The sequence below is a fragment of the Zingiber officinale genome, chromosome 11A (genome assembly GCF_018446385.1).
Source record: "Zingiber officinale cultivar Zhangliang chromosome 11A, Zo_v1.1, whole genome shotgun sequence".
NCBI lineage: Eukaryota > Viridiplantae > Streptophyta > Magnoliopsida > Zingiberales > Zingiberaceae > Zingiber > Zingiber officinale.
This window is the reverse complement of record NC_056006.1, coordinates 89,507,607-89,531,433: the sequence shown is the minus strand read 5'-3', so window position 1 is coordinate 89,531,433 and position 23,827 is coordinate 89,507,607. Positions and strand designations below refer to the sequence as shown.

Below are 23,827 nucleotides of genomic sequence, written 5' to 3'. Positions count from 1 at the left end.
CCAAGAAGGCCATGTGCCTCGCCACGTCAGTACTGGGAACCTGTTATGGAAATTAATATTTAATGGAATTAATAACTTAAGGAGACTTGGGTCGAACGTGTTAAGTTCCGCAGGAGATCCAAGTCAAAACCTAAAAGAACAAATAGATTAAGTTTTGGATCAAACGTGTTAAGTTCCGCAGGCGATCCAAAATTTAATTTAAAAGAACACATGGTAGCTAGGAAAAGGTTCAGACCTTTGTACAAAATTTTTGTACAGTGGAACCTATAGGTTTTCCGAGTAGCAACCAACATGGATGAGTTGGCTAAACTTGCAAGTGCAATATCATTGATTGTCATCCAACAACCGATCGAGCAGGTGTCCTTAGTGGCTCACATCGACAGGATGGAAGGCCTCGCGTTCTCGGGCGATTGGAGGACAGCAATCATGAAATTTTTGCGATCGGGAGCTACGCCTTCCGATCGGGAAGAGGCCTGACTGCTAAGAAAGAGAGCTGATCGGTTCACCCTCATCGGGGATCAGCTCTACAAAAAAGCTTTTTCCCGTCCGTTACTAAAGTGCGTCAGCTCGAAGGACGCAGAATATATACTAAAAGAAATGCATCACGGGTCTTATGGAGGACACCCGGGCGGTCGCTCGTTGGCAAGGAAGATTCTGCTAGCCGGGTACTTTTGGCCGACCCTCCAGGAAGATGCTGCTCGGACCGTCGCCACGTGCCTTTCCTGTCAGAAATATCACAGCTTCACCCATCGGCCGACGGAGGAGATGAAGGCGTCCACAGTATCCTGCCTGTTCGATCAATGGGGCATTGATATTGTGGGGCATTTTACTATGGCGACCGGGCAGCGGAAGTTTCTACTTGTAGCGGTGGACTATTTCTCCAAATGGGTCGAGGTCGAGCCGCTGGCAAAAATAACCGAGCAGATGGTCAAGAAGTTTATCTGGCAGCATATAATATGTTGGTTCGGCATCCCACGAAGGCTCGTGTCCGACAATGGTCGGTAGTTCTTCGGCCAACAGCTCAGAGAATGGTGTGAGGGGTACGGCATTCAGCAGCACTTCACCTCCGTGGCCTACCCACAAAGTAACGGGCAAGCCGAAGTCGTCAATCGGGAAATCCTACGTATTATTCGGGTTCGGATCGACCGTGTCGGGGGTAGCTGGGTGGACGAGCTTCCAGTTGTACTATAGGTGATCCGCACAACCCCAAAGGAGGGAACGGGAGTTACACCATTCCACTTGGTATATGGAGGTGAGGTTGTCATTCCCATGGAGGTCAGAATAGAGTCTGATCGGGTGCAACAATACGACAATGATAACACCGGACGGAGGCAGCTAGAGCTGGACTTGATAGACAAGACGCGAGCCAAAGCAACCGTTCGGCTAATGGCGTACCGACAGAGAATGAAGCAGAATTACAACAGGCGAGTGATCCTCAGGGCATTCCAAGTTGGAGACCTAGTATGGAAAAAGGTGAAGTTGGTCGGCGATGTGAGCAAGTTGGAGGCTCCATGGGTTGGGCCCTTCAAGGTCATCGAGAAGCTCCGATCTGGCACCTACTACCTGGAAGATGAAGATGGACGACAGCTAGAACGGCCCTGGAGCGCTAATCATCTCCAGCCGTAACGAGCTGGGTGAAAGGTGCGCCAAAGTAATTCATTTTGTATATTTTCCGTTCTGCGGCGCCTTTTGACTACAGGAATGAAGTCATGAAACACAAAGGTATACCAAATTCACGTCGAACAGCCAAGCTCCATCAGACTGTCGAGCGGCGACGTTAAACGCCAGAGTCAAACCGGCGACTATAAACCCCCCCCCCCCCGTCTTGAAGAGTGTCGAGCGGCGACGTTAAACGTCAAAGTCGAACCGGTGACTATAAACCCCCCTGCCTGAAGACCGTCGAGCGGCGACATTAAACGCCAGAGTGGAACCAGCGACTATAAACCCCCCAACTTGAAGACCGTCGAGCGGCGACGTTAAACGCCAGAGTCTAACCGGCGACTATAAACCCCCACCCCCTGGCCTGAAGACCGTCGAGCGGCGACGTTAAACGCCAGAGTCGAACCGGCGACTATAAACCCCCCGGCCTGAAGACCGTCGAGCGGCGACGTTAAACGCCAGAGTCGAACCGGCGACTATAAACCCCCCGGCCTGAAGATCGTTGAGCGGCGATGTTAAACGCCAGAGTCAAACCGGCGACTATAAACCCCCCGGCCTAAAGACCGTCGAGCGACGACGTTAAACGCCAGAGTCGAACCGACGACTATAAACCCCCCGGCTTGAAGACCGTCGAGCGGCGACGTTAAACGCCAGAGTCGAACCGGCAACTATAAACCCCCCGGCCTAAAGACTGTCAAGTGGCGACGTTAAACGCCAGAGTCGAATCGGCGACTATAAACCCCCCGGCTTGAAGACCGTCGAGCGGCGACGTTAAACGCTAGAGTCGAACCGGCGACTATAAACCCCCTGCTTGAAGATCGTCGAGCGGCGACGTTAAACGTCAGAGTCGAACCGGCGACTATAAACCCCCCGGCCTGAAGACCGTCGAGCGGTGACGTTAAACGCTAGAGTCAAACCGGCGACTATAAACCCCCCAGCCTAAAGACCGTTAAGCGGCCCGACATTTAGTGATGGACAAGTGACGACCATAAATCTCAAGGATAAGGAAAGAACCATGACCCTCTGGCATGACACCTATCAAGTCACATGACCATTTACACCAACCAGAGAAAGCATACTAACAGGGAGAGAAAACAAACAGGATAGCTTCATTGAAAATAAGGTTTTCCGGCCGAGCGGCGGGATTACACGAACACTGGGACCTTACTCGAGATAGTTAAAAAGATGTTTAGGTATGGTGCAGAGGAGTGCGGCGTGTTCCCGGACGGGGATGGTCATGGACTTTAGGAGGTGACCCTTGGCCTTCAAATGATCCGCCGTAGCAATGATGGCCAGCTCAAAGGCGAGGACGAGCTGGTCGCAGACCTTCTGAACGAATTCGGTCAAACGAATGTAACTCTGCCTCATTACAGCGAAGCAGCTCGGCTCGGCCTCTTTGATACTCCTTGAGGGCAGCCCGGGAAGCCTCGAGTGCATCTTGGAGGGTCTTCATTTCCTCCTTGAGAGCTACCACCTCCGTCGAGCGACCTTTTTTCTCGACGTCCAGCAGGTCGGCCAATTCCTTCACTAACTGCTCTAGGGCTCGGGCTTCTACGTTCTTCGCGTCTAGATCGGCGATGGCACTATTCTTCTGAGTAGTCGCTAGCTCTATCTTGTGGTCGAAGGCTTTGACCTGCTTCTCGAACTGGCCCAGCAAGTACGCCTGATCAGCCGATTTCTTCCGCTCAGCCTCCAACAGTCCCTTTGTCTTGGTCAGCTCTGCCTGCAACTCGGCATAGGACGGTCCCCGAGAGGAAGACAGCCCGCCGGAGATTTTGAGCTTCTTCAGCTCATTCTCTAGCATCGCCATACGATTTGAAACGGCCACGCTTTCCACCCAGTTCTGTCAAATAAGGAGTTGTTGAGTACCGCTCGGAAAGATCACGTGAAAGAGTTCTTGATAGAAAACTTACGCCGGTGGCGTGTTGCAGGTAGCTGTTGGCCAGCAGACCGAGAGGTATTGCAGCGACATGAGCGCGGGCGTCCGCCCATACTTTGGCGAGTGGTCCTCGGATGGTGATAACATGTTTAGGGGTCGTAGGCCGATCATATTCTGCCATGTATGCCTCCGTTGGAAGGTGCAAAATGACCTTTATTGTTCGGTGCCCACCCAGCGTTGTGTGAGCAGACACTGAGGGACCGGACACCTGGTCGGCGGGTGTAGAGAGTATACCCGGGCGGCGGAGCCTCCGACACACTAAAGGCAAGGAGCTGACCGGCTGCGCCGCGATGGGGTCCGTTGGCAGATCTAGCTGGGAAGGGGTCTGATCGGAGGAGAGGACCTCAACAGAGGGAGGATTGCCTCTGGGGGAGACCGAGCCCTTCTGCTCGGACAATTGGGATGTCGAGGCGGCGCATAGCAAAGGCGTCCCCGATCCGCGTTGTTTCCGTCCGATAAGGGGGAGATCGTCCCCCGACTCAGAGTCGTCGCCCCGAGTGACAGGTTGTTTGCTAGAAGTTGCGCCAATCTCAACGGGAGAGGTCTGAGCGACGGACTCCCCCACAGCCGTTTCGCTCTCACCCTCATGATAGCCGATCGGAGCAATGTCAAGTCGCTCCATTTCCTTGGCTGTTGTCGCCACCTCGATCGCATCGATTTTCTGCTTCAGGATACTGAACAACACGGACTCCATCACGATGCTCACTGCGAAAGAAAAGGAAGAAAATCAGTTAGACTCAAAACAAATAATTAAGTAAATTCCTTACCAAAGCTATTCGGGGGTTTGGTTCGGTTCGGACTCAGATCAAACATATACATCACTCCCTCTGGTAGCAGCTTATGGATATCGAACTTCAGGCCGGCCAGCATACTTGCAGCTTGGAGATAGTCTGGTCGGGTTTTATATCTCTTCAGCACGGGAGGAGTAGGAAGTCCGACCTGCCACTTTGTTCGGAAAGGCGGCAGCTCGAGGAGTCGCAGGTAGAAAAAGTAATCCTTCCAGTGTTTATTAGAGGAAGGTATCTTATCAAAAAAGACTAAGCTGATCCGAGACTGGAACAAATAAGTGCTCAGCTCGGACTGCTTGGGATAATAAAAATAGTAAAAAACCTCAAGACGGAGAGGTATGTTGTGGAGTTTGAACAACACCACAACCCCACACAAGAGGCGAAAGGAATTAGGGACGAGCTAGGCGATCGGAATGTGAAAGAAGTTATAGACTTCGATGCTGAAGGGGTGGATAGGAAATGGTAGTCCGACCACAAACTAATCTCGGAAGACACAGATCATGCCACGCGGCGGCATATGTGGCCGATCGGAAGGCGAGGCCAAAATGAGTTCAAAATCAGAAGGAAGATCGAAGGCATTGGTCAGGTTCTCCGCGTCACTCATGTCGAACCGCGACTCCATGGGCGTGTACCACGGGCCCGGAGCCAGTTCCAAAGGCTGAGAAGAACTAGCCATCACCGGAACCGTAGAAAGAGCAAAAGCCGAAGAAAGGCAAAGGGGTCGATGAAGAAGATGATCGGAACAGTAGAAAACGGGCGCAAACACTACCAGAATGCGAAGAGAAATGCGAAAGAATGAAGAGGCAAAAGGCGGAGAATCCTTACAGAGAAGAGCATGGTCAAAGGAGAGGAAGGGTTGCCGAAATGCTGAGGAACGGATTCGCTGTAGCACTGAACGCAACCGGAAGCCTCTGGACGCATGAACACAAAGCTGCGGCGGAGGGGGCGGTGAAAGCTTTATAAAGGTTGGGCTCGATTCCTCCGAGTCGTTAGATTCAGGTCACAGGACCCGAGGACCGGATCCCACCATATAATTCAAAAAGGCCAAAGGTCACATCAACCTGACGATCCGATCATGCAGTGACGGCAGCGTCGCCACGTGTCGCCCACTCATAAGGGCGCATTTAATGAGCTCCATTACGCAGGCGTGGTCGCGTGCTCAGCCTTAATGGTGAGGATTTGCACAAATTTCGAGGAGATCTTTAAGACGTCAACATTGACCGCCACCGGGTCGGCAAGACAATCAGCGACCAATGTAGTGCCTCAATGGTTAGGCCGCCGAGCGGCTGTGTGTCACCTTCATAGCGCCCGAGCAGAGAAGCACTTACGTCAACGGCGAAGCGGCCGTGGGGCCACCAAACTAATACTCCAATTAGTCGGACTTACGGCAGAGCGGCCGCCGGGCCACCAAACTAATAGTCCAGTCAGTCGGACTTACGGCCTCCTTCGACTAGACTTGAAGGGAAGGCACGTGATCCGGTGGTAAGAAATGGGGGCCCGCATGAGTAGGGGTCAACGACACGTGGAGGTCAAAGTCAAGATGGTCAACCTAAGAGTCTGGCCGAGCGGAGAGACTCGCCTGGCCGATTGGCTGGAATAGCTCCCAGGCCGGCTCGACGACAACTCGACCTCAGGTCGTGTTTCCGACGCTCATGAGTGCTTGTATAAAAGAGCTGATCCGACGGGCGGCCTGTCTGCTCGGCTGAGCGGCAGATCGACTGAGCGGCAGATCGACTAAGGTTGCAAGCCCGTCCGAGAATGTAACCGAATGGCCTTCTCACTTGATCCGGTACGCTTGCACTCCCGGACGCCAGGATGGCCGAGCGGTCCTCCCGCTCGGACTAGTAACCAACAAAAGACTCAGAAGAGGACAAAAGGGGCAGCTGGTGATATCCTTCTCGAGACATGTGCCGCCGACAGACAGCATGGTCGGCGGCCGGACCATACAAAGAATCGTACGGTGGAAGTTTCCACTGTTATGTCAGAGATATGCCCGGACGGTTGTGGTATGGTGTCAGACACACTTTTCTGATACGTCCATTTCGAGGTATGCTTTGAGGAGCATGCATGCCTCGAGAAGCGTGTGTGCGCCTCCCAGGGATCCTATATAAGGACCTCAAACTTTGATAGAGGTGCGCATTCATCTTTACTGTAGCTACAGTCCTCATCCTGTTACTCTGCTTCTCCTTGCCGTTGCATGACTTGAGCGTCGGAGGGTCGTCGCCGGGAACCCCTTCCCGACTCGACTTTGTTGCAGGTTCGCCGGAGGTCCGCGTCATCCGAAGACAGCAACCGCATCATCCGAAGACAACAGAGAGCGCCGCGTCCCCAGTGTCCATCGACTCTACTCCCGGACAGGATCAGATATCAATAAACAAATCAAAGATAATCTGAACGCGAGAAAAAATATGTGACTCCTTTGCAAAAGATCGACTCTTGATATTTATGAAAGTAGTAGGAGACCAAAGCCAAAGGTAGTTTATACATTGAATAAGGATCAGAGATGTGTTATTTGTGAATGGTTGAAATTATTGAAATTTCTATATGGTTATATATCTAATCTTGGAAGATGTATTAATGTGAAAGAATGAAAATTGATTGGTTTGAAAAGTTATGACTGACATATATTCTTACAATGACTCATTTTATTACTTTTAAGGAACTTTTATCAAATTTTTTATGGGGTGTCATTACGAAGTTAAGCATTTTTTTACATGATATTTGCTGAACAGTTTGAGACATTCACATATGGAGACGTCAGAGTGAAACATTCCAATAATTTTGTGTAATTTGGAAAGGATATTTCCACCCTCAGTTTTTGATTTCATAGAACATCTTTTGGTTCACTTGATATATGAGGCCAAAGTTGGAGGACTTGCCCCTTTTCGATGGATATATCCATTTGAAAGATAAAATTTTCATCTTGTATATTTTGATTATCTGAAAGTATAAAAATTTACTAATTTTATTATATATTAATATCTAATACAATTTATTTTATTACCATCATATTATTATATCATTTGAAGAAAAAATTAAAAAATAAGATATAAGTTGAAGTCTCTATTGTTAGTACATACACTGTGGAGGAAGTAACAACTTTTGCATCATATTGTTTTAAGTCTCACATTTCGAGTAAAAGATGAGGAGCAAAAAGAAATGACGAGAGTACCCTAGCCCAGAAATGTGAGTTATTATATTCATGTGTTGTAATTTTGACCTTATCAGAGAGATGAAGGTGTGTTTATGGTATAATTTGGTTGAAATAAATCATAAGAGATTGTATGAAAGATATGAACCATTTATGTTGGCACAACAAGTGATTCAAGTATTCTATGGTTCATATCCTAGTTTAAAACACAACAAAATTGATTGGTGGACTATTTATAAAATGAAAGCAAGGAAAAAATTGAGGAACATTCAGAAGGCATTGCATATCAATAAGAGAAAGTTGTGAATACATTTCAGACTGACGAATATATTATTCCAACCGTACGAGATTTCAGCAGAGTAGTGATAAACATGAATGCAAGTCAAATTCATAAGAATGATTATTATGAGGAGGAGGAGGAGGAGGAGGGGTGGAGGAGGAGGACACCGAGGATGAGGATGACAATGACAATGACAATGAGGACTTTGATTTTTGATGATGGGTAAGTTTTGTTATCTTAATATAACAAAAATTATACCATATTTTATTTCATATATGGTACTTCTTTTTGTAAAAGTAAATTTACTTTGAATCTACAAATTGTTGGCGCAGTGGGTCCGACAAGAGAGGGTTGAATCGTTTGAAATAGAAAAATAAAATCCTTCCTCGATCTTCAACTCAGATTAGTAACACACTTATATAAATGACTTTAAGCAACTAATAAATAAAGAAAGACACAAAGGAATTACTTGGTTACAACCTAAGTGGTTGTTAATTCAAGGCAAAGGAAAGCGCTAAAAGATCTCCTTTGTGTAGGCGGAGAGGTCTATTATACTTTTCAAAAGCTCAGGAATGTGCTAAGAAATGAGAACTAGAGTTGATATCTATTTCCTAGGTCCAGGGGTCTTTTTATAGCCCCTGAAAAATCTTATCCGTAGCTTGAGGGTGCCTCCAGTGAGGCACAGTGGCTAAAGCTTTATCCACTGTGAATGGCTATTTTGACTGGCCGAATGTGCCTTCAATGCTTATGAAGGGTGCCCTCCATGCTTATGGAGGGCGCCTTCCGCCTGAAGGTGGCGGAGGCGCGAGAACACCTCGGAGGTGCCTTCACCCCTTGTTGAGGGCGCCTCCGGCAATCTTCATCAACTTCTTTCACTCTTCCACTGCTCTGATTGCCTGGATGATTACGGCCAATCAAAATAGGTCTCACTCGAACCCAATTTCCGGCCTTCTCCTCGAGCAGGCTTGCGCTCCGGCTTCTCGTCCCTCGAACGTCGCATACGTTCTTCTTGTCCACCGATGTACTCTTCCGCAGCACTTCGTCCCTCGGATGTATTGGGACCTTGACGGCCGCTAGAGGGGGGGTGAATAGCGTCTCACCCAAATTGATCGCTTCCAATAATGTTAGTGCACAGCGGAAATACAAAAACAAATACTAACAAGAGAAAGCAAACCTAACACGTTGATTTAACGTGGTTCGGAGATAAAGCTCCTACTCCACAGCTGTTCGTAAGGTAGATGATCCCGATCCGTCGGTGGATGACTCCCCGGAAAACCTCCGGCTAGCTCAAGCTCCTTGTTGGTGGAGAAACCTCGCCACAAACACTTGAATACAAGCGCACCGATCACACGAAGGCTTAGGAGACTCTAATAGATTTTAACCAAGTCTATTTCGTCGACCATGCCCAATCACCTCGAGCTCTATTAAATAGAGCTCGAGAGGAAAACACTAAGCTGTTTTCCCGCTACCAGTCAACTGGTGTAAGCACCAGTCGACTGGTCCTTTAAGTGAAGCTGACCGTTACCCAACGGTCGACTACCAGTCGACTGCTATAGTGTATCAGTCGACTGCTACAGTGTATCAGTCGACTGCTACAGTGTATCAGTCGACTGCTACAGTAGCCGACTACAGTGTCGCTACAGTACTAGTGCAGTGTCGCTGCAGTACTGCTACAGTGAAACCTAAAACCATAAGATTTTTCCCTGAGTACAATCACTCATCCTCGCCCAACCAACCTAGACCTAGCCTTCTAGCCTCCTCCATCAGCCTCGCGTCCCTCAGATGTCTCCCCATCCTTCACGTCTTGCCTTTTAGAGCTTCCTTTGACCTTGTCTTTATTGTCGGGTCTTCCTTTGCCAAGAGGCTCCTCACCTCCAGGACTTCATCCATTGTCAAGTCACGCTTGGACTTACGTTGCCAAGACTACATACTTGGACTTACACCGCCAAGACTCATCCTTGGACTTTCCCCCTTTGCCAAGATCACACTTGGACTTTCCTTGTTGTACCTATATTCTGCACACTCACAATGCATATCAAATACAACAATAAACCTAACTTAAATCTTTTCCCAAACATCAAAACCTATGGCACCTAGATTGCTCCAACAGGATGCACCGAGCTCGTCGACTCCCTTCCCATGTCATCCTTCTTGCTAGCTGCGTCTTCCGCTCAACTTCCTGTGCTCCTAAACTCCTACACACTTAGACACAGTGATCAAAACAAAACAGGGCCTAACTTTAACTTGGTTGATCACACCAAAATAACCACGGGGACTAACAATCTCCCCCTTTTTGATGTGCATCAACCCAAGTTCAAGTTAGGGTTAAAAATGAACAAGTTGTACTAAAAGAAATTGCAAAACAAACATTTTAAGCATAAGTTTGCAATTAAAGAAATTACAAAAACATAATTCAAATTCAAACTGATAGAGTTTAGCAAAATTCAAATTTGAAAAAAAAAAATCTTAACCCCTTAACCCCCCCCCCTTGAACTTGTACCTTTTCCTCCCTTTTTGATCACATAAAAAAAAACTAGGGTACTTAAAGAATTTTAGTAAGGTTAACAATAAGTTTGAGTTTAAGAAAATAAGTTAAAAATTTATAATTTTGCTAAATTAATTGAAATGATTGACAAATATTGAAAGCATAAATTTGACATGCTTATCAGTTTGTCAATTAAATATTTAATTCAGTAATTAGCTTCCAGACTGTGACGAGGCACTAGGCCTTCTTGGTTATTGAATTATCAACCACTTTCTATACAAAGTCTCTTAAAGAATTAAACATTTAATTTCCATTTCTGAAAGCCCAAAGAAAAATCAGTGCAAAGATGATTTTGGAACCCAATACAGGTTCCTTCCTACTGGATTAATCAAAAATTTAGGGGTACATGATTTTTTAGAATTTTCCTAATTTATCCCTGGTGTTTTCTTATGTACCAATTGATTTTACTATAATTTCTAAATTTTGTTTTTTGAAAGTTGGTTAATTTCAAACACGCATGTTCTTTTAAACTTTCAATTTGACTTTTCAATTTATCATTTTCTAATTTTAAATTGTTAAATAAGTCTAAGGGTCATGTCTTTTCTAAGTTTAATTTTAACTTAGTATTTTCTTTTTCTAATTTGACTAAACCTTTAGAAAGAATTTTAATAAACTGAAAAGACTGCTTGGTAGATAGAGCACGTACCTCACTTACCTCATATTTTGATGCTCCCCCTTCATCGCAGCTTTCTTCTTCTGATTCTCCCCCTTTATCGATGCTCATCTCTGAGCTAGTTTCATCTTCTACTTGGTGGTTGGCCAGTAAAGCTAGTTAGGAGAAAGCTTCGACCTCGGAATCAGAGGATGATGATTCATCCCATGTGGCCTTCAAATTCTTGTATTTATAAGATGTTGGTCTTTTAGACTTATCTTTCTCTTTATCCCTCTTCTCCAATTTTAGACAGTCATCCTTGATGTGCCCTTCTTCATTACAGTTGTAGCATCAGACACTCCTTTTGTTTCGATAATCCCTCTTTGTCTGTGATTTAAATTTATTAGATCGAATAAATTTATTGGACTTCCTTACCATTAGGGCTGCTTCGCTTTCATCAATTGATTCTTCAGAGTCTGAATCATTTGTTCTTGCCTTCAGAGCAACGTTCTGACTCGACCCTTTTATTTGTCCTGCACACCGAGATTCATGTAATTCGAAAATAGAGAAAAGACTTTCGAAAGTACTTACCTCGAGATCCTTGGATATATAGTAGAAGTCTATTATAGATGTCCATTCAAGTGTTCTTGGGAACGCATTTAATGCAAATCTTTATGTGTCCCGGTTCGTTACCGTTTCTCCGAGGTTTGATAATCTAGTGATTAGTTCCTTGAGTTTTCCGTGTAGTTATGCTACTGACTCTCCTTCTTTCATTTGGAGGTTCGCCAGTTGATTCCAGAGCACATCCTGTCTCGTAAGCTTTGTTTCAGAAGTTCCTTCGTATAGTTTAGGAACTTCTCTCAATGTTCCTTTGTTGAGTTGTAATCTCCAATTCGATTTACTTCCTGGGGTGGAAGTATGCTGAGTAAGTGGAACTCGGCTCGTCCGTTTGCTACGAAGTCTGCTTGTTCCTTGTTAGTCCATTGATATTCTTCTTTTTCTTCTCCTTACGGGGATTTTGGAGCTACAAAATCGTATTTAATTATTAGCAATATTTCAAAATCCATTTTGAAGAACACCTCTATTCATTTCTTCTAGGACGTAAATTCTCCCTCAAATTTTGGTGGATAGATTGTCGGTCTGGCCATCATCTTTTATCTTGATGCTTCAGTCGGCGGTTAGTCCTTCTGAGGCGGTTGAGCTCTTTACCACTTGTTGGCATAGCGGGGCCGATAAGAGAGGGTTGAATCACCTGAAATAGAAAAATAAAACCCTTCCTCGATCATCAACTCAGATTAGTAGCACACTTATATAAATGACGTTAAGCAACTAATAAATAAAGAAAGACACAAAGGAATTACTTGTAGGAGCAATCCCAATGGTCCATGCGACTATGTGTTTTGGTGTTTGGGCAAAAGGTTTAAGTTAGAATTACCCTTGTTATTTGATATGTGTATGTGAGTGTGTAGGTTTGCAAGATACACATATGATTCAGCTTGATGCTTTCGGGTCTGGTGAAGGATGGAGCATCTGAGGGACCATGGACAGGGTAGTAAGGACAAGGGACGAGGGAAGCGATTTCGAGGCATATGCAAAGGATGACATTGGGGACAAGCCGCGAGCTTGGATGCATTCGAGGGACGAGAGCCAAAGGAAGTAGGCTTAAAGGAAAAAAGGTCAAGGCTGCAAAGAAGAGTCAAGTGAGTCATAAGGGTATAAGTGAATGAGAGATTGTACTCTGGGAAAAATCTGGGGGGTACTGTAATAGGCAACGACACTGTAGCAGTTACTGTAGCAATCGACTGGTGCACTGTAGTAGTTGACTAGTGCACTGTAGCAGTCGACTAGTAGAGAGTTGTTGGCCAGGCACCAATCGACTGGTGAATACACCAGTTGACTGGTAACGGTAAAATAACTAGGTTGTTTTCTTCCAAGCTCTATAAGGAGCTTGGGATGGTCGGCCAAGGTGAAAAAATTAGACTTGGTTAAAGCCTAATTAGAAGTCACTAAGTGCTCAAGGTTTCCCTTATGTCCAAGTATTTTTGGTGAGTGTTATGGTGAGGTTTTTTTTCTCACAAGGAGGTTTGAGCTAGCCGGAGTTTCCAGGGACTAATCCACCGACGGATTGAGGGATCGTCCACCTTATGGACAGTCGTGGAGTAGGAGCAAGTTATCTCCGAACCACGTTACATCGACGTGTATTGGTTTCCATTTCCTTATTGTTTTTAGATTAGGTTTCTCTTTGTGTTTGTTTGTATTCTGTTATGCAACATCGTAGGAAGCAATCAATTTGGAGGCGCCGTCTATCCAACCCCCCTTCTAGCCGGCCGACTGATCCCCAACATTAGGTGGTTGTTAATTCAAGGCAAAAGAAAGCGCTAAAAGATCTCCTTCGTGTAAGCGGAGAAGCTTATTACACTTTTCAAAAGCTCAGGAATGTGCTAGGAAAGGAGAACTAAAGTTGATACCTATTTCATAGGTCCAAGGGTCTTTTTATTGCCCCTGGAAAATCTTATCCGTAGCTTGAGGGCGCCTCCAAAGGGCTTGGAGGGCGTCTCCAGCGAGGCGCAGTGGATAAGGCTTTATCCACTGTAAATGACTACTTTGACTGGCCAAAGGCGCCTTCCATAATCATGGAGGGTGTCTTTCATGCTTATAGAGGGAGCCCTCTATACTTATGGACGGTGCCTTCCGATTAAAGGTGGTGGAGGCGCAGGTGCACCTCGAAGGCGCTTTCACCCCTTGTTGAGGGTGCCTTTGGCAATCTTCATTAGCTTCTTTTTCTCTTTCGCTACTCCGATCGCCTGCGTGATTGTGGCAAACCAAAATAGGGCTCATCCGAACCCAATTTCTGGCCTTCTCCTCGAGCAGACTTCCGCTCCGGCTTCTCGTCCCTCAAACGTCATGTACGTTCTTCTCGTCCACCGGTGTACTCTTCCGCAGCACTTCGTCTCTCGGATGCACCGAGCCCGTCGGCTCCCTTCCCGTGCCATCCTTCTTGCTAGCTGTGTCTTCCGCTCGACTTCCTGTGCTCCTAAGCTCCTGCACACTTAGACACAGGGATCAAAACAAAAGAGGACATAACTTTAACTTGGTTGATCACATCAAAATAACCACGGGGACCAACATAAATTTACTAAACTCATAGCTCAATTAGTTGTTTATATACTGTCTTATTCTTAAATTTATATATTTTAACTATTAATGCACTGTATTTTTTCCTATAGGTCATTAGAGATGACATATTGGTATTTTGTTACATGCCGTCTTTAATTTGTTAATAAATATGATAATTTTTTTAATATTCTTCATTATGCATCAAATTTGTAATTTACTTTATCTTATATTTGAATTTTTAGAGCATCTTTCAACGGGGTGGTCATAGACAATGTTCTCAGGGTTGATCAGATTCGGCACCTGTCACTGTATCTACACCCACTGATTAGGTAGGACCTTCTCATGCACCTTCGCCAGCACCTTCTCATTCACCGTTGCCAGTACCATTGCCAATACCCACGCATCTTCTTGATTTGACTAGAAAATCAACTACTGAGTTTATAAACTCTCGAGAGTTTATAGTCTCGCTCGGAGATTCGTAAGTACTATAAAATATTTTATTTTTTCAACTATCTTAATTATTTAACATTGTTTATTTGTAATGATAGATTTGCAAATTTTGTATGGGTTATTCACGATATTAATAGAATTGTGACCATTGGGGAGGAACTTCAATGACATATATAAGCACTCCAGTAGCTATCAAAGAGCTATGGTGGAACGAGTTTAAGGTATATCACTTTCAATTTATATATGAAATTAAAGTGAATATATAATTAATTATTTTTTTCTATTTCAGCGAGCATTCAATTGGGGCCCCAGTGAAGAGATGAAAATCAAAAAAAAATATTTAAGAAAAAAATATGGTCATCACATCTGACATGTATTGCATTATGCTAAGAATAAGGGGGAAAGCCACCTTGCATCACCGATGAAAATTGAGCCAGGATCTCCAATGCTTGGGCAACTGAAGAGAGTAAATAAATGAGTCAATAGAATAGAATGAATCAAGCTTATAATTCTGGAGACTCGTCTGCCACATATGTGGGAGGCTTTATTAATATGGATGAACATTTATGCAGATTAATAATTTTTTAACTCTCTCACTAATTTTTTAATTTATTTTAGACTATTTCATTATTTCCAATTGTGTTTTTTGCGACCAAGGAAATGGGGAAGGAGTCTGCATTCATTGATACTTTCACCCGCATATTTATAAAAAAATACAAGACTTGGTGCAAGGATATAGCTAAAGCAATAAAGGTTTGAATGAATATTTATTTGATCTTAATTTATAGCTTAGATTTTATTAGTTATGTATCTGCTATCTCTTAATCAATATTATATGTATTTCTATTATATTTAATCAATATTATATATATCTGTTTTAAATATATAGGATAAATATGATGACCTAAAGCTAGCACAGAGATGCTCACAAGCTAATGATGATACTAAGGGATCTGAGTCCTCTGTTGGTAATAATATTAGTTCATGGCTGGAGGCTAGTGGGAGCTCTAAAGGGGGAAGGATATTGGGAATGAGTTCCTTGAGCAGAACTCATAGAGTTTCTAATACATCTTCCACTCCACCAATAGCAAGAGTCCAAATAAATAACTTGATTGAAGAGATTAGTCATTTGAAGGGGATTATATTACAAAGGGATCAACAAATGGCCCAAAGGGATCAAGAAATGTTGCAAAGGGGTCATGAAATTAGTGAGTCGTGCCAACGACAAGACTTCATAATACGACATCTTTAATTAATCTCCGCTCCAAGTCAGATTTCTCCCCATTCTGATGATGATGGTGGTGACAATAATGGTGGTGGTGACAAAGATGATGATGGTGGTGATGGTTCTTCATAATTTTTTTTGTATGAATATTATTTATCACATAATTAGTGTTTATGAACATTAATTATTTGATTGTGAATATTTCATTTTTGATTAATATTGTTAATTTATTTCGAACGGGGTTGGTGATGATGAGTAAGCTGGTACAAATTGAAAATTCATAAAGGAGAAAGTAAATATTAAGTTTTGTATTAATTTATATGATTTTTTTCTCATGTTATAAAAGAAACTTTTTTGTTTGTTTATTTTAATGCAGGAAAAGAACCATGATGGAAGGAGGAGAAAGTGTTTCTCAAGGAAGAAGAAGAAGATTTAGTGATATTTGTGTATCATATATTTTCATTTGAATTGACTTGTTTAACTTCTTGGAGAATGTTAGATATTTTTGGATATGATGACTTATATGGATTTGATATATTTCTTTTGACTTGTATGTATGGTTTCAATTTGATAGGTTTCTTTTGATTCGTTTGTATTAGTTTAATTTTGACAATTTTTAACTTGTGTGATTGTAGATTTGATTTGGAAAGTAAATAGAATGTGCACGTTGTGAATAAGATGTGAGGTATATGTTAAATAGGATGTGTTGGATATATATAAATAGAATATATTATAAACAAGTTTGAATTTTGATGTGATGTAATGTATCAACATGATAAAATGCAGAAATGACTAAGATCTGGCTAAAAATAGTAACGTTTTGGGATGAATTTGATGACGAAAACTTTTCATCGCCAAATTATCATAATTTTATTGTGTATCGCAATTCTGTGAATAATCTACATTCATTTGGCTAAAATAGTAGTATTTTGGGACGAAGTTGATGATAAAAACTTTTCATCGCCAAATTATCATAATTTTATTGTATATTGCAATTTGAATAATACATTGATTCATCATCAATTCTGCGACGAATTCACTAATTTGTTACCAAATTTACAATGAATCCTATTTTCATCAAAGATTTGGCGAATTAGCATATTGGCGACGAATCCATATTTGTTGCAAATATGTATACCTAGATTTGGCAATGAATGATTTTTCATTACCAAATCTACAATGAAAACTGTTTTAATCACCAAATTTGGGATGAAATTAAGAATTTACTTGTAGATTTGTGATTGATAATTTTGTGATGAATTTTGTTCTGATTGCAAAATTGTAACAAATTTGGCAATGAAAAAAAATTGTCACAAAATTAGCGATGAATTTATATATTTTTATCACAAAATTTGACGATGCCTTATTTGTAACGAAAGAAATTTCATCATAGAATTCATTACAAATAATTTTTAGACGAATTTTAAAAAAAAAATCATCACAAAATTCATCTCAAAATAGCTTCTTTTTTTTTTTAGTGTGAGATCGAGTATGCAATATGGAAGTTTAATCCTAATTTTGATCTCGAAATTTATTCTGTCACTAATTCCATCTCTAATATTTAAATGTCGTAGTGGTAATTGGCGAAGGATTAAGTGACAGATATTATTTTTCTATTGCTAATAATTCAAGATTAATTATTTTTTTATTATTAACGACCGTTTTTGCGACATGTTTATAGTTTTGTCTCTATCTCTAATATAAAAGACGGAAATAATTCCTTAAAGATTAGTGATTTGGCATGCACTTGCATGGGCAGTGGCTGGGTCAGAGGCCCGTGGTCTAAAGGAGGGCAACCTGGTCTTCACAGTAAATATTCCTCATGCTTGGCAGAGTACAATTAATGATGTTAAGTTCAGACTATATCTGTAGTGGAAATTGCATAATGTAAAATTTGTGTTCTTCAATAACTATACTGATTTCCCTTTACAGGATTTGCATTCCCCTGAAGGCTTTGTAACTGGATAACTACAGCGCATGAGAGTAGATATACAGACCGATATAACATGAGTGCGAGTTGCTTATGTTCGTCTCCAGATGCTATACATTGGTGTCCGATGCCCACCCTTGCCAAACAAGTTCAAATCTCTGAAAGAAATTAAAGTTGGTGTTGGTAATGCGCGATTTAATTTTTGTATGTCAAGAACATCGATAACGCATGCATTCTGCCCATGTTTTTGAAGCTCAATCGACCCTGTTAAACTGGAAATCGATTCTTCTTCGTGAGTTGGATAATTAAGTTATGTAACAGAAAAATCTTTCAACAGATTATATAAAATTCTGAAATACCTAAATCGCATACCAAAATTTCAAAATTACCAATTCATATATTGATTGCTACACTAAAACAATTGATTCGGGATACTCTTAATCAATACAGTAAGATCCTGAATCAATTGTTGTATTGTACTAATCGGTTAAAAAACTTAATTTATATTAAAAATTACTAGTCTCAATATAATATATCAAATTAATATTTAAAGATATAAATATAATTATGAGAACTAGACGAACATATAAAATTTAATTTCATATCATTTTGAGCTCTTTAAGTTCATCAACCGTTTCTACCAAAATCGGCTGATGGACTTAAAGAACTCGGAATGATATAGAATTAGGTCTTATATATTTATCTAGTTTTTTTCATTATATTCAAAATCTCTAACATCATTTGATACACTATATTGAGAATAGTATTTTTTTTTTTTTTTTTTGAATATGAATCAAATTTTTGTATTAAAAAATAATAAAGAGAACTAGACAAACATATCGATTTTGACCTATTTCGACCAAAAACCAAAGGTGTAGTCTCGGTATTCCGAAACTTGATTTGATAATTTGTCAAAATCTTTACGTGGAGAACTGATAGTAGGCATATATCAAATCGCTTTAGACCAGTGCATTGAGTAATTAGTTTGATTGATTGTGTTATGATTAATTATTTATACGCAGCGGTTATCCATGGTTCATGCGTTGCCAAACACATTACAGGACAAATCGACTTTTGTGCTTGAGATTAAAAAGACCTTCGAATAAATGTCACAATTGGTAGAAATAAGCGACCCTTCGTGTGGTCTTCTACCGAACATCATTTGATACATTATATTGAGAACAGTGATTTTTTGAATACGAATCAAATTTTCGTGTTAAAAATAATAAAGAGAACTAAACAAATATATCGATTTTGACCTATTTCGACCAAAAACCAAAGGCGTAGTTTCGGTATTCCGAAACTTGATTTAATAATTTGTCAAAATCTTTACGTGGAGGACTGATAGTAGGCGTATATCAAATCGCTTTATACCAGTGAGTTGAGTAATTAGTTTGATTAATTGTGTTCTGATTAATTATTTATACGCAGCGGCTATCCATGGTTCATGCGTTGCCATTTGCCAAGGACAAATTAACTTTTGTGCTTGAGATTAAAAATACCTTCTAATAAATGTCACAATTGGTAGAAATAAGCAACCCTTAGTGTGGCTTTCTAACAAATATCATTTGATACACTATATTGAGAATAGTGATTTTTTTAAAACAAATTAAATTTTCGTGTTAAAAAATAATAAAGAAAACTAGACAAACATATCGATTTTGAACTATTTCGACCAAAAACCAAAGGTGTAGTTTCGGTATTCCGAAACTTGATTTGATAATTTGTCAAAAATTTTACGTGGAGAACTGATAGTAGGCATATATCAAATCGCTTTAGACCAGTGCGTTGAGTAATTAGTTTGATTAATTGTGTGTTGATTAATTATTTATACGTAGCGGCTACCGGCTATCCATGGTTCATGCGTTGCCAATCACATTACGGGACAAATCGACTTTTGTGCTCGAGATTAAAAAGACCTTCCAATAAATGTCACAATTGGTAGAAATAAGTGACCCTTCGTGTGGTCTTCTACCAAACATCATTTGATATACTATATTAAGAATAGTGATTTTTTTAATACGAATCAAATTTACGTGTTAAAAATAATAAAGAGAACTAGATAAACATATCGATTTTGACCTATTTCGACCAAAAACCAAAGGCGTAGTTTCGGTATTCCGAAACTTGATTTGATAATTTGTCAAAATCTTTACGTGGAGAACTAATAGTAGGCATATATCAAATCGCTTTAGACTAGTGCGTTGAGTAATTAGTTTGATTGATTGTATTTTGATTAATTATATATACGCAGTGGCTATTCATGATTCATGCGTTGCCCATCACATTACGGGACAAATCGACTTTTGTGCTCAAGATTAAAAAGACCTTTGAATAAATGTCACAATTGATAGAAATAAGCGGCCCTTCGTGTGGTATTCTACTCTGCGTGCGCTTTCTGATTTATACTAGTGACGGTGGAAAATTTCCGTGAGACCGGGTTCATTGCTTCCAGAGATAGTCAATAAAACTAATTGAGATTATCATTTTTATCCCGGGGGTCATAGTGTCGTGGTTCGAACCCCAGCTACGGCATATTTATAAGAATTTTTCCTCCAAATGATGGGCGTAATCAAAAGATACTGAGTTTTTGGGCTGACCGTCGCGTGTGCTTTTCGATTTATCTGAGTAGTAGGTGGGGAACTTCCGTGAGATCGGATTGATTATCCCTGAGATAACCAATAAAACTAACTAAGATTATTATTATTTTTTACCGATGAGCGTTATTGAGGAAATTAACCTCATTTCCATTAATGAATTTGAGTGAATTCATTATTATTCCCCATGAAAAAATAATAATGGCCCTTGCATTTTCTTCATTCGGAGCCCAATCAGCAATTGATGGTAAGTGGTCTCGCGAACCACGTCACTCGCGCGTGGCTCTGACATCATCATTCACCTTGTCCCTACCATTCCGGTGGGTGGTGGTGGTGGTGGTGGTGGCCTTGCCCGTGCCGGTGCCGCGGTGGATGCATCATTCCATATCCTTTTAAATTAAACAGCTCCAGGAGGGCATGGGCATGTGCTTGCCCACCCACGCGCTCGCCTCAACATCCCTCTCTCTCTCTCTCTCTCTCTCTCTCTCGCACACACAATCCAATACCCAATACACAATGCAATATACGGCAAAAGGATAGTTTGTTCATGGATTGATTCTTCAATTCAACGATGGGCATCATCACAATGATTGCGTGGTTCCGGAGGAGGTAGGCGTGGAACTGGGAAAGTAAAGCGGAGCAGGCGCAGAGGAGACACAACGTGGGGCACGACTCGGTCAGTAAAGACCACTGGAATCATAATTAATATTTATCATTCCCTGCACTACTGTACTGCACACATTCCCCGGTTCGCCCTTCCACTGTTAAAGTATGATTCTTTATGGCTAGGTCGTAGCCACAATCTTTTTGATCTCATCAGGCTCGGTCGGTTCCAATTCCATCGCCGCTGCTCCTCTTTTTCTGCCTTGTCCCCGCACCCTCTCAAGAAGCGTCAGTAACTTGTAGGAGCAGTGCAATTATATATCCAACAGGCACTGCCTCGCCCCCGCAACACAAAAGCAGCAGTTTATTAGAAAATGGTGTCGTACTATCCTCAGGAAAAGTGAAGCAAATTAAGACCGAGTGGTAAAGTTGGGAGGAAAAAGATTGCAGCATTTAAAGAGCAGGGTGTGCGTGACTGTGACCGGCCGGAGAGCAGCTGGGGCTTGACTTTGATCATCGATCCATGGAGAATCAAGTACTCGATCAACTTCCATATCACATGGCTCACGGCTACGGAGGAGGAGACGGGGCCTGCAGCTTCTTCCCCGGAGGAGATCATGCGGCTGCTGCTATTAACCCTACCAATCTACCCTGGTCGACGTCTCTGCCAGCTTCATTTCATTCGACGAACCCAGCGGCTTCCCTCCACCAAGTTGATCAGGACCTCGCCGTGTGTCCTGGTTCGCTCCCTCCTTTTGCCCCTTCCCTCTACGGAGCCGGCGCCGTGTACCCCAATCCGTCACCTGCAGGGCTGATGGAGTTAGCCGGCGGCAGTGCGTTTATGGGGTTGAATCGTTTCCTACGAGGGACGGATATTCAAGGCTCCTCCGCCTCCTCGTCTCTCTTCGGCACCATTCACGCCGAGCTGGGGAAGTTAACGGCCCAGGAAATCATGGATGCCAAGGCTTTGGCCGCCTCCAAGAACCACAGCGAGGCCGAGCGCCGCCGCCGCGAGCGCATCAACGGCCATCTTGCTAAGCTCCGCAGCATGCTCCCCAACACCACCAAGGTAATGTATGCAATTAGTTAACCCAAAACATTGATATCATATGCATCTTAATTAATTAATTAATTAATTAATTACCTATTTGAGATTTATGTATCTAGCTAGCTATGCATATCGAATTTTGGATTAATAAGAGCGAACAGAGGGATTAGTAGCTAGTGCATATTGTCAGAGAAGAGAATGTATGCGCCAATTCTAAGAAAGACAAACATGCGCACTCTTGTCAGAAAGAAACCAATAGAGAAAGTTAAATAGAAAAGAGCAGCACTTTATACGCAGCTGCAGCTTTATCTCCTTACCTAAGTTTGCCATTTCCTCTACGAAATCGCAAGTGGAAACATCAAGCATGCACGCGCATGCCCTCTGCTCTCTGCCTCCTAATACTATTCCATTATTTATTTAATTAATTCATCGATCGATATATCCTTTTGATCAATTATTTGATTCATTAGACGGATAAAGCGTCGTTGCTGGCGGAGGTCATCCAGCACGTCAAGGAGCTGAAGCGGCAGACTTCGGAGATCGCAGAGGAGAGCCCGCTGCCTACGGAGGCCGACGAGGTCGCCGTCGAATCCGCCTGCGACGAGGACGGGAAGTTGGTGGCCAGAGCTTCGCTTTGCTGCGACGACCGCCCCGACCTGCTCCCGGACCTCATCGCCGCGCTCAAGGCGCTGCGGCTCCGCGTCCTCAAGGCCGAGATCACCACCGTCGGCGGCCGCGTCAAGAACGTCCTCGTCGTCTCTCACGCCGAGGAGCAAGACGACGATCCGGACGATGCTATTGGCGACGTCGACGGAGGCCACATTAAGCAGCAGCAGCTGATGGCCGCCGTCCAAGACGCATTGAGGGCCGTGCTGGAGCAGGCGACCAAGCACGATCAGTCGCCCGGCGGAACCAAGCGACAGCGGACGGCCGGCTTATCGGCGGCAGGTATGATCGAGCACAGCTGCAATGTCTGAGTACTTAGCTTGCTGCTTGATTAACTCGGCCGGTGGACATTCTCTGCAGGGCTCTTGCATGCAGGGAGCTAGGTAGCTAAAAATATAACATAAATATGACATATATTAATTACATATAGTTTAAGTTCTTAATTAATCAATTACAGCGGTGTGATTTGGGTGTCTACGTACGTAGCTAAATCAACAAGGTTTGTGTTAATTTGCTTGTGAATCTGGTAAATTTTTAAAACCAGGAATTGGCAGTGTGTTCTTGTGTACTTGCAAAAGTTTGGAATGTACGACAAATGGGCTTTTCTATATATCGTCTTTGCATCTACTTTTTATACTCATTAAAGTTCGTCTACTCCTAGGAATATTTATATCCATGCATTTTCTGGTGCATGGATGAAGAATTTCTTTTGAAAAAGAAAAGCTCGACGTTACTTAATTTGCTTGAATGAGAGTAAAGAGAACGCTGTGATGTCGTCGTGTATATTTTATATTTTATAGTATATGTTAAAGTTGTTACTAAATCGTAACCTACTCATAGAGTTTATGAGATAAAACTTAGATTAAGGCTTCTTTACTTAGGATCATCGCATTTTTTACTCACCATCTGTTTTGTGGGAGTATAATTAGAAGTGTTTATTCTATTCACACATTGTACTTAAGTCTTTACTAATGCAGACTTGATATTTATCCATACTCTGGTGGAATGATATATTTTGTGTTTTTATATTTACACATTGTATATAAGCCTATAAATTAATATCCCAAGGTTTAGTGCATCTTGAAATGAAAAACTGCTGAATCTGCATGCATGCAATTTGAAGAACACTAATGCAGGTGCTTCATGAAATGCAAAATTGATGTATTTTCTTCTATTAAGCTAGTGCATCATGGAATATTATAGAATCAATATTGCACCTGTATCTCGTAAAACATTC

General features: G+C 42.4%; 1 protein-coding gene across 3 annotated transcripts; it reads left to right on the top strand.

Moving 5' to 3' along the window:
- Positions 1-20,832: 20,832 nt before the first annotated feature.
- LOC122030845 (transcription factor bHLH30-like) lies at positions 20,833-23,200 on the top strand. Of its 3 annotated transcripts, none has more exons than XM_042589891.1 (3): positions 20,833-20,949; positions 21,063-21,945; positions 22,395-23,200. In XM_042589891.1, exons 2-3 carry the CDS (start codon positions 21,400-21,402, stop codon positions 22,899-22,901), a joined length of 1,053 nt encoding a protein of 350 aa, XP_042445825.1. In that variant the 5' UTR covers positions 20,833-20,949; positions 21,063-21,399; the 3' UTR covers positions 22,902-23,200. The 3 variants fall into 3 exon arrangements, with proteins under 3 accessions (XP_042445825.1, XP_042445824.1, XP_042445823.1); XM_042589889.1 differs by having other exon boundaries at positions 20,920-21,945; positions 22,395-22,872; positions 22,951-23,200; XM_042589890.1 differs by having other exon boundaries at positions 20,837-21,945.
- The last annotated feature ends 627 nt before the right edge of the window (positions 23,201-23,827 follow it).

Bases quoted from the DNA above. Each gene is read 5' to 3' on its own strand.
- LOC122030845 (XM_042589891.1), top strand. From the start codon at position 21,400: ATGGAGAATCAAGTACTCGATCAACTTCCATATCACATGGCTCACGGC. The intron at 21,946-22,394 runs GTAATGTATGCA...TTGATTCATTAG, and splicing joins TGCTCCCCAACACCACCAAG to ACGGATAAAGCGTCGTTGCT.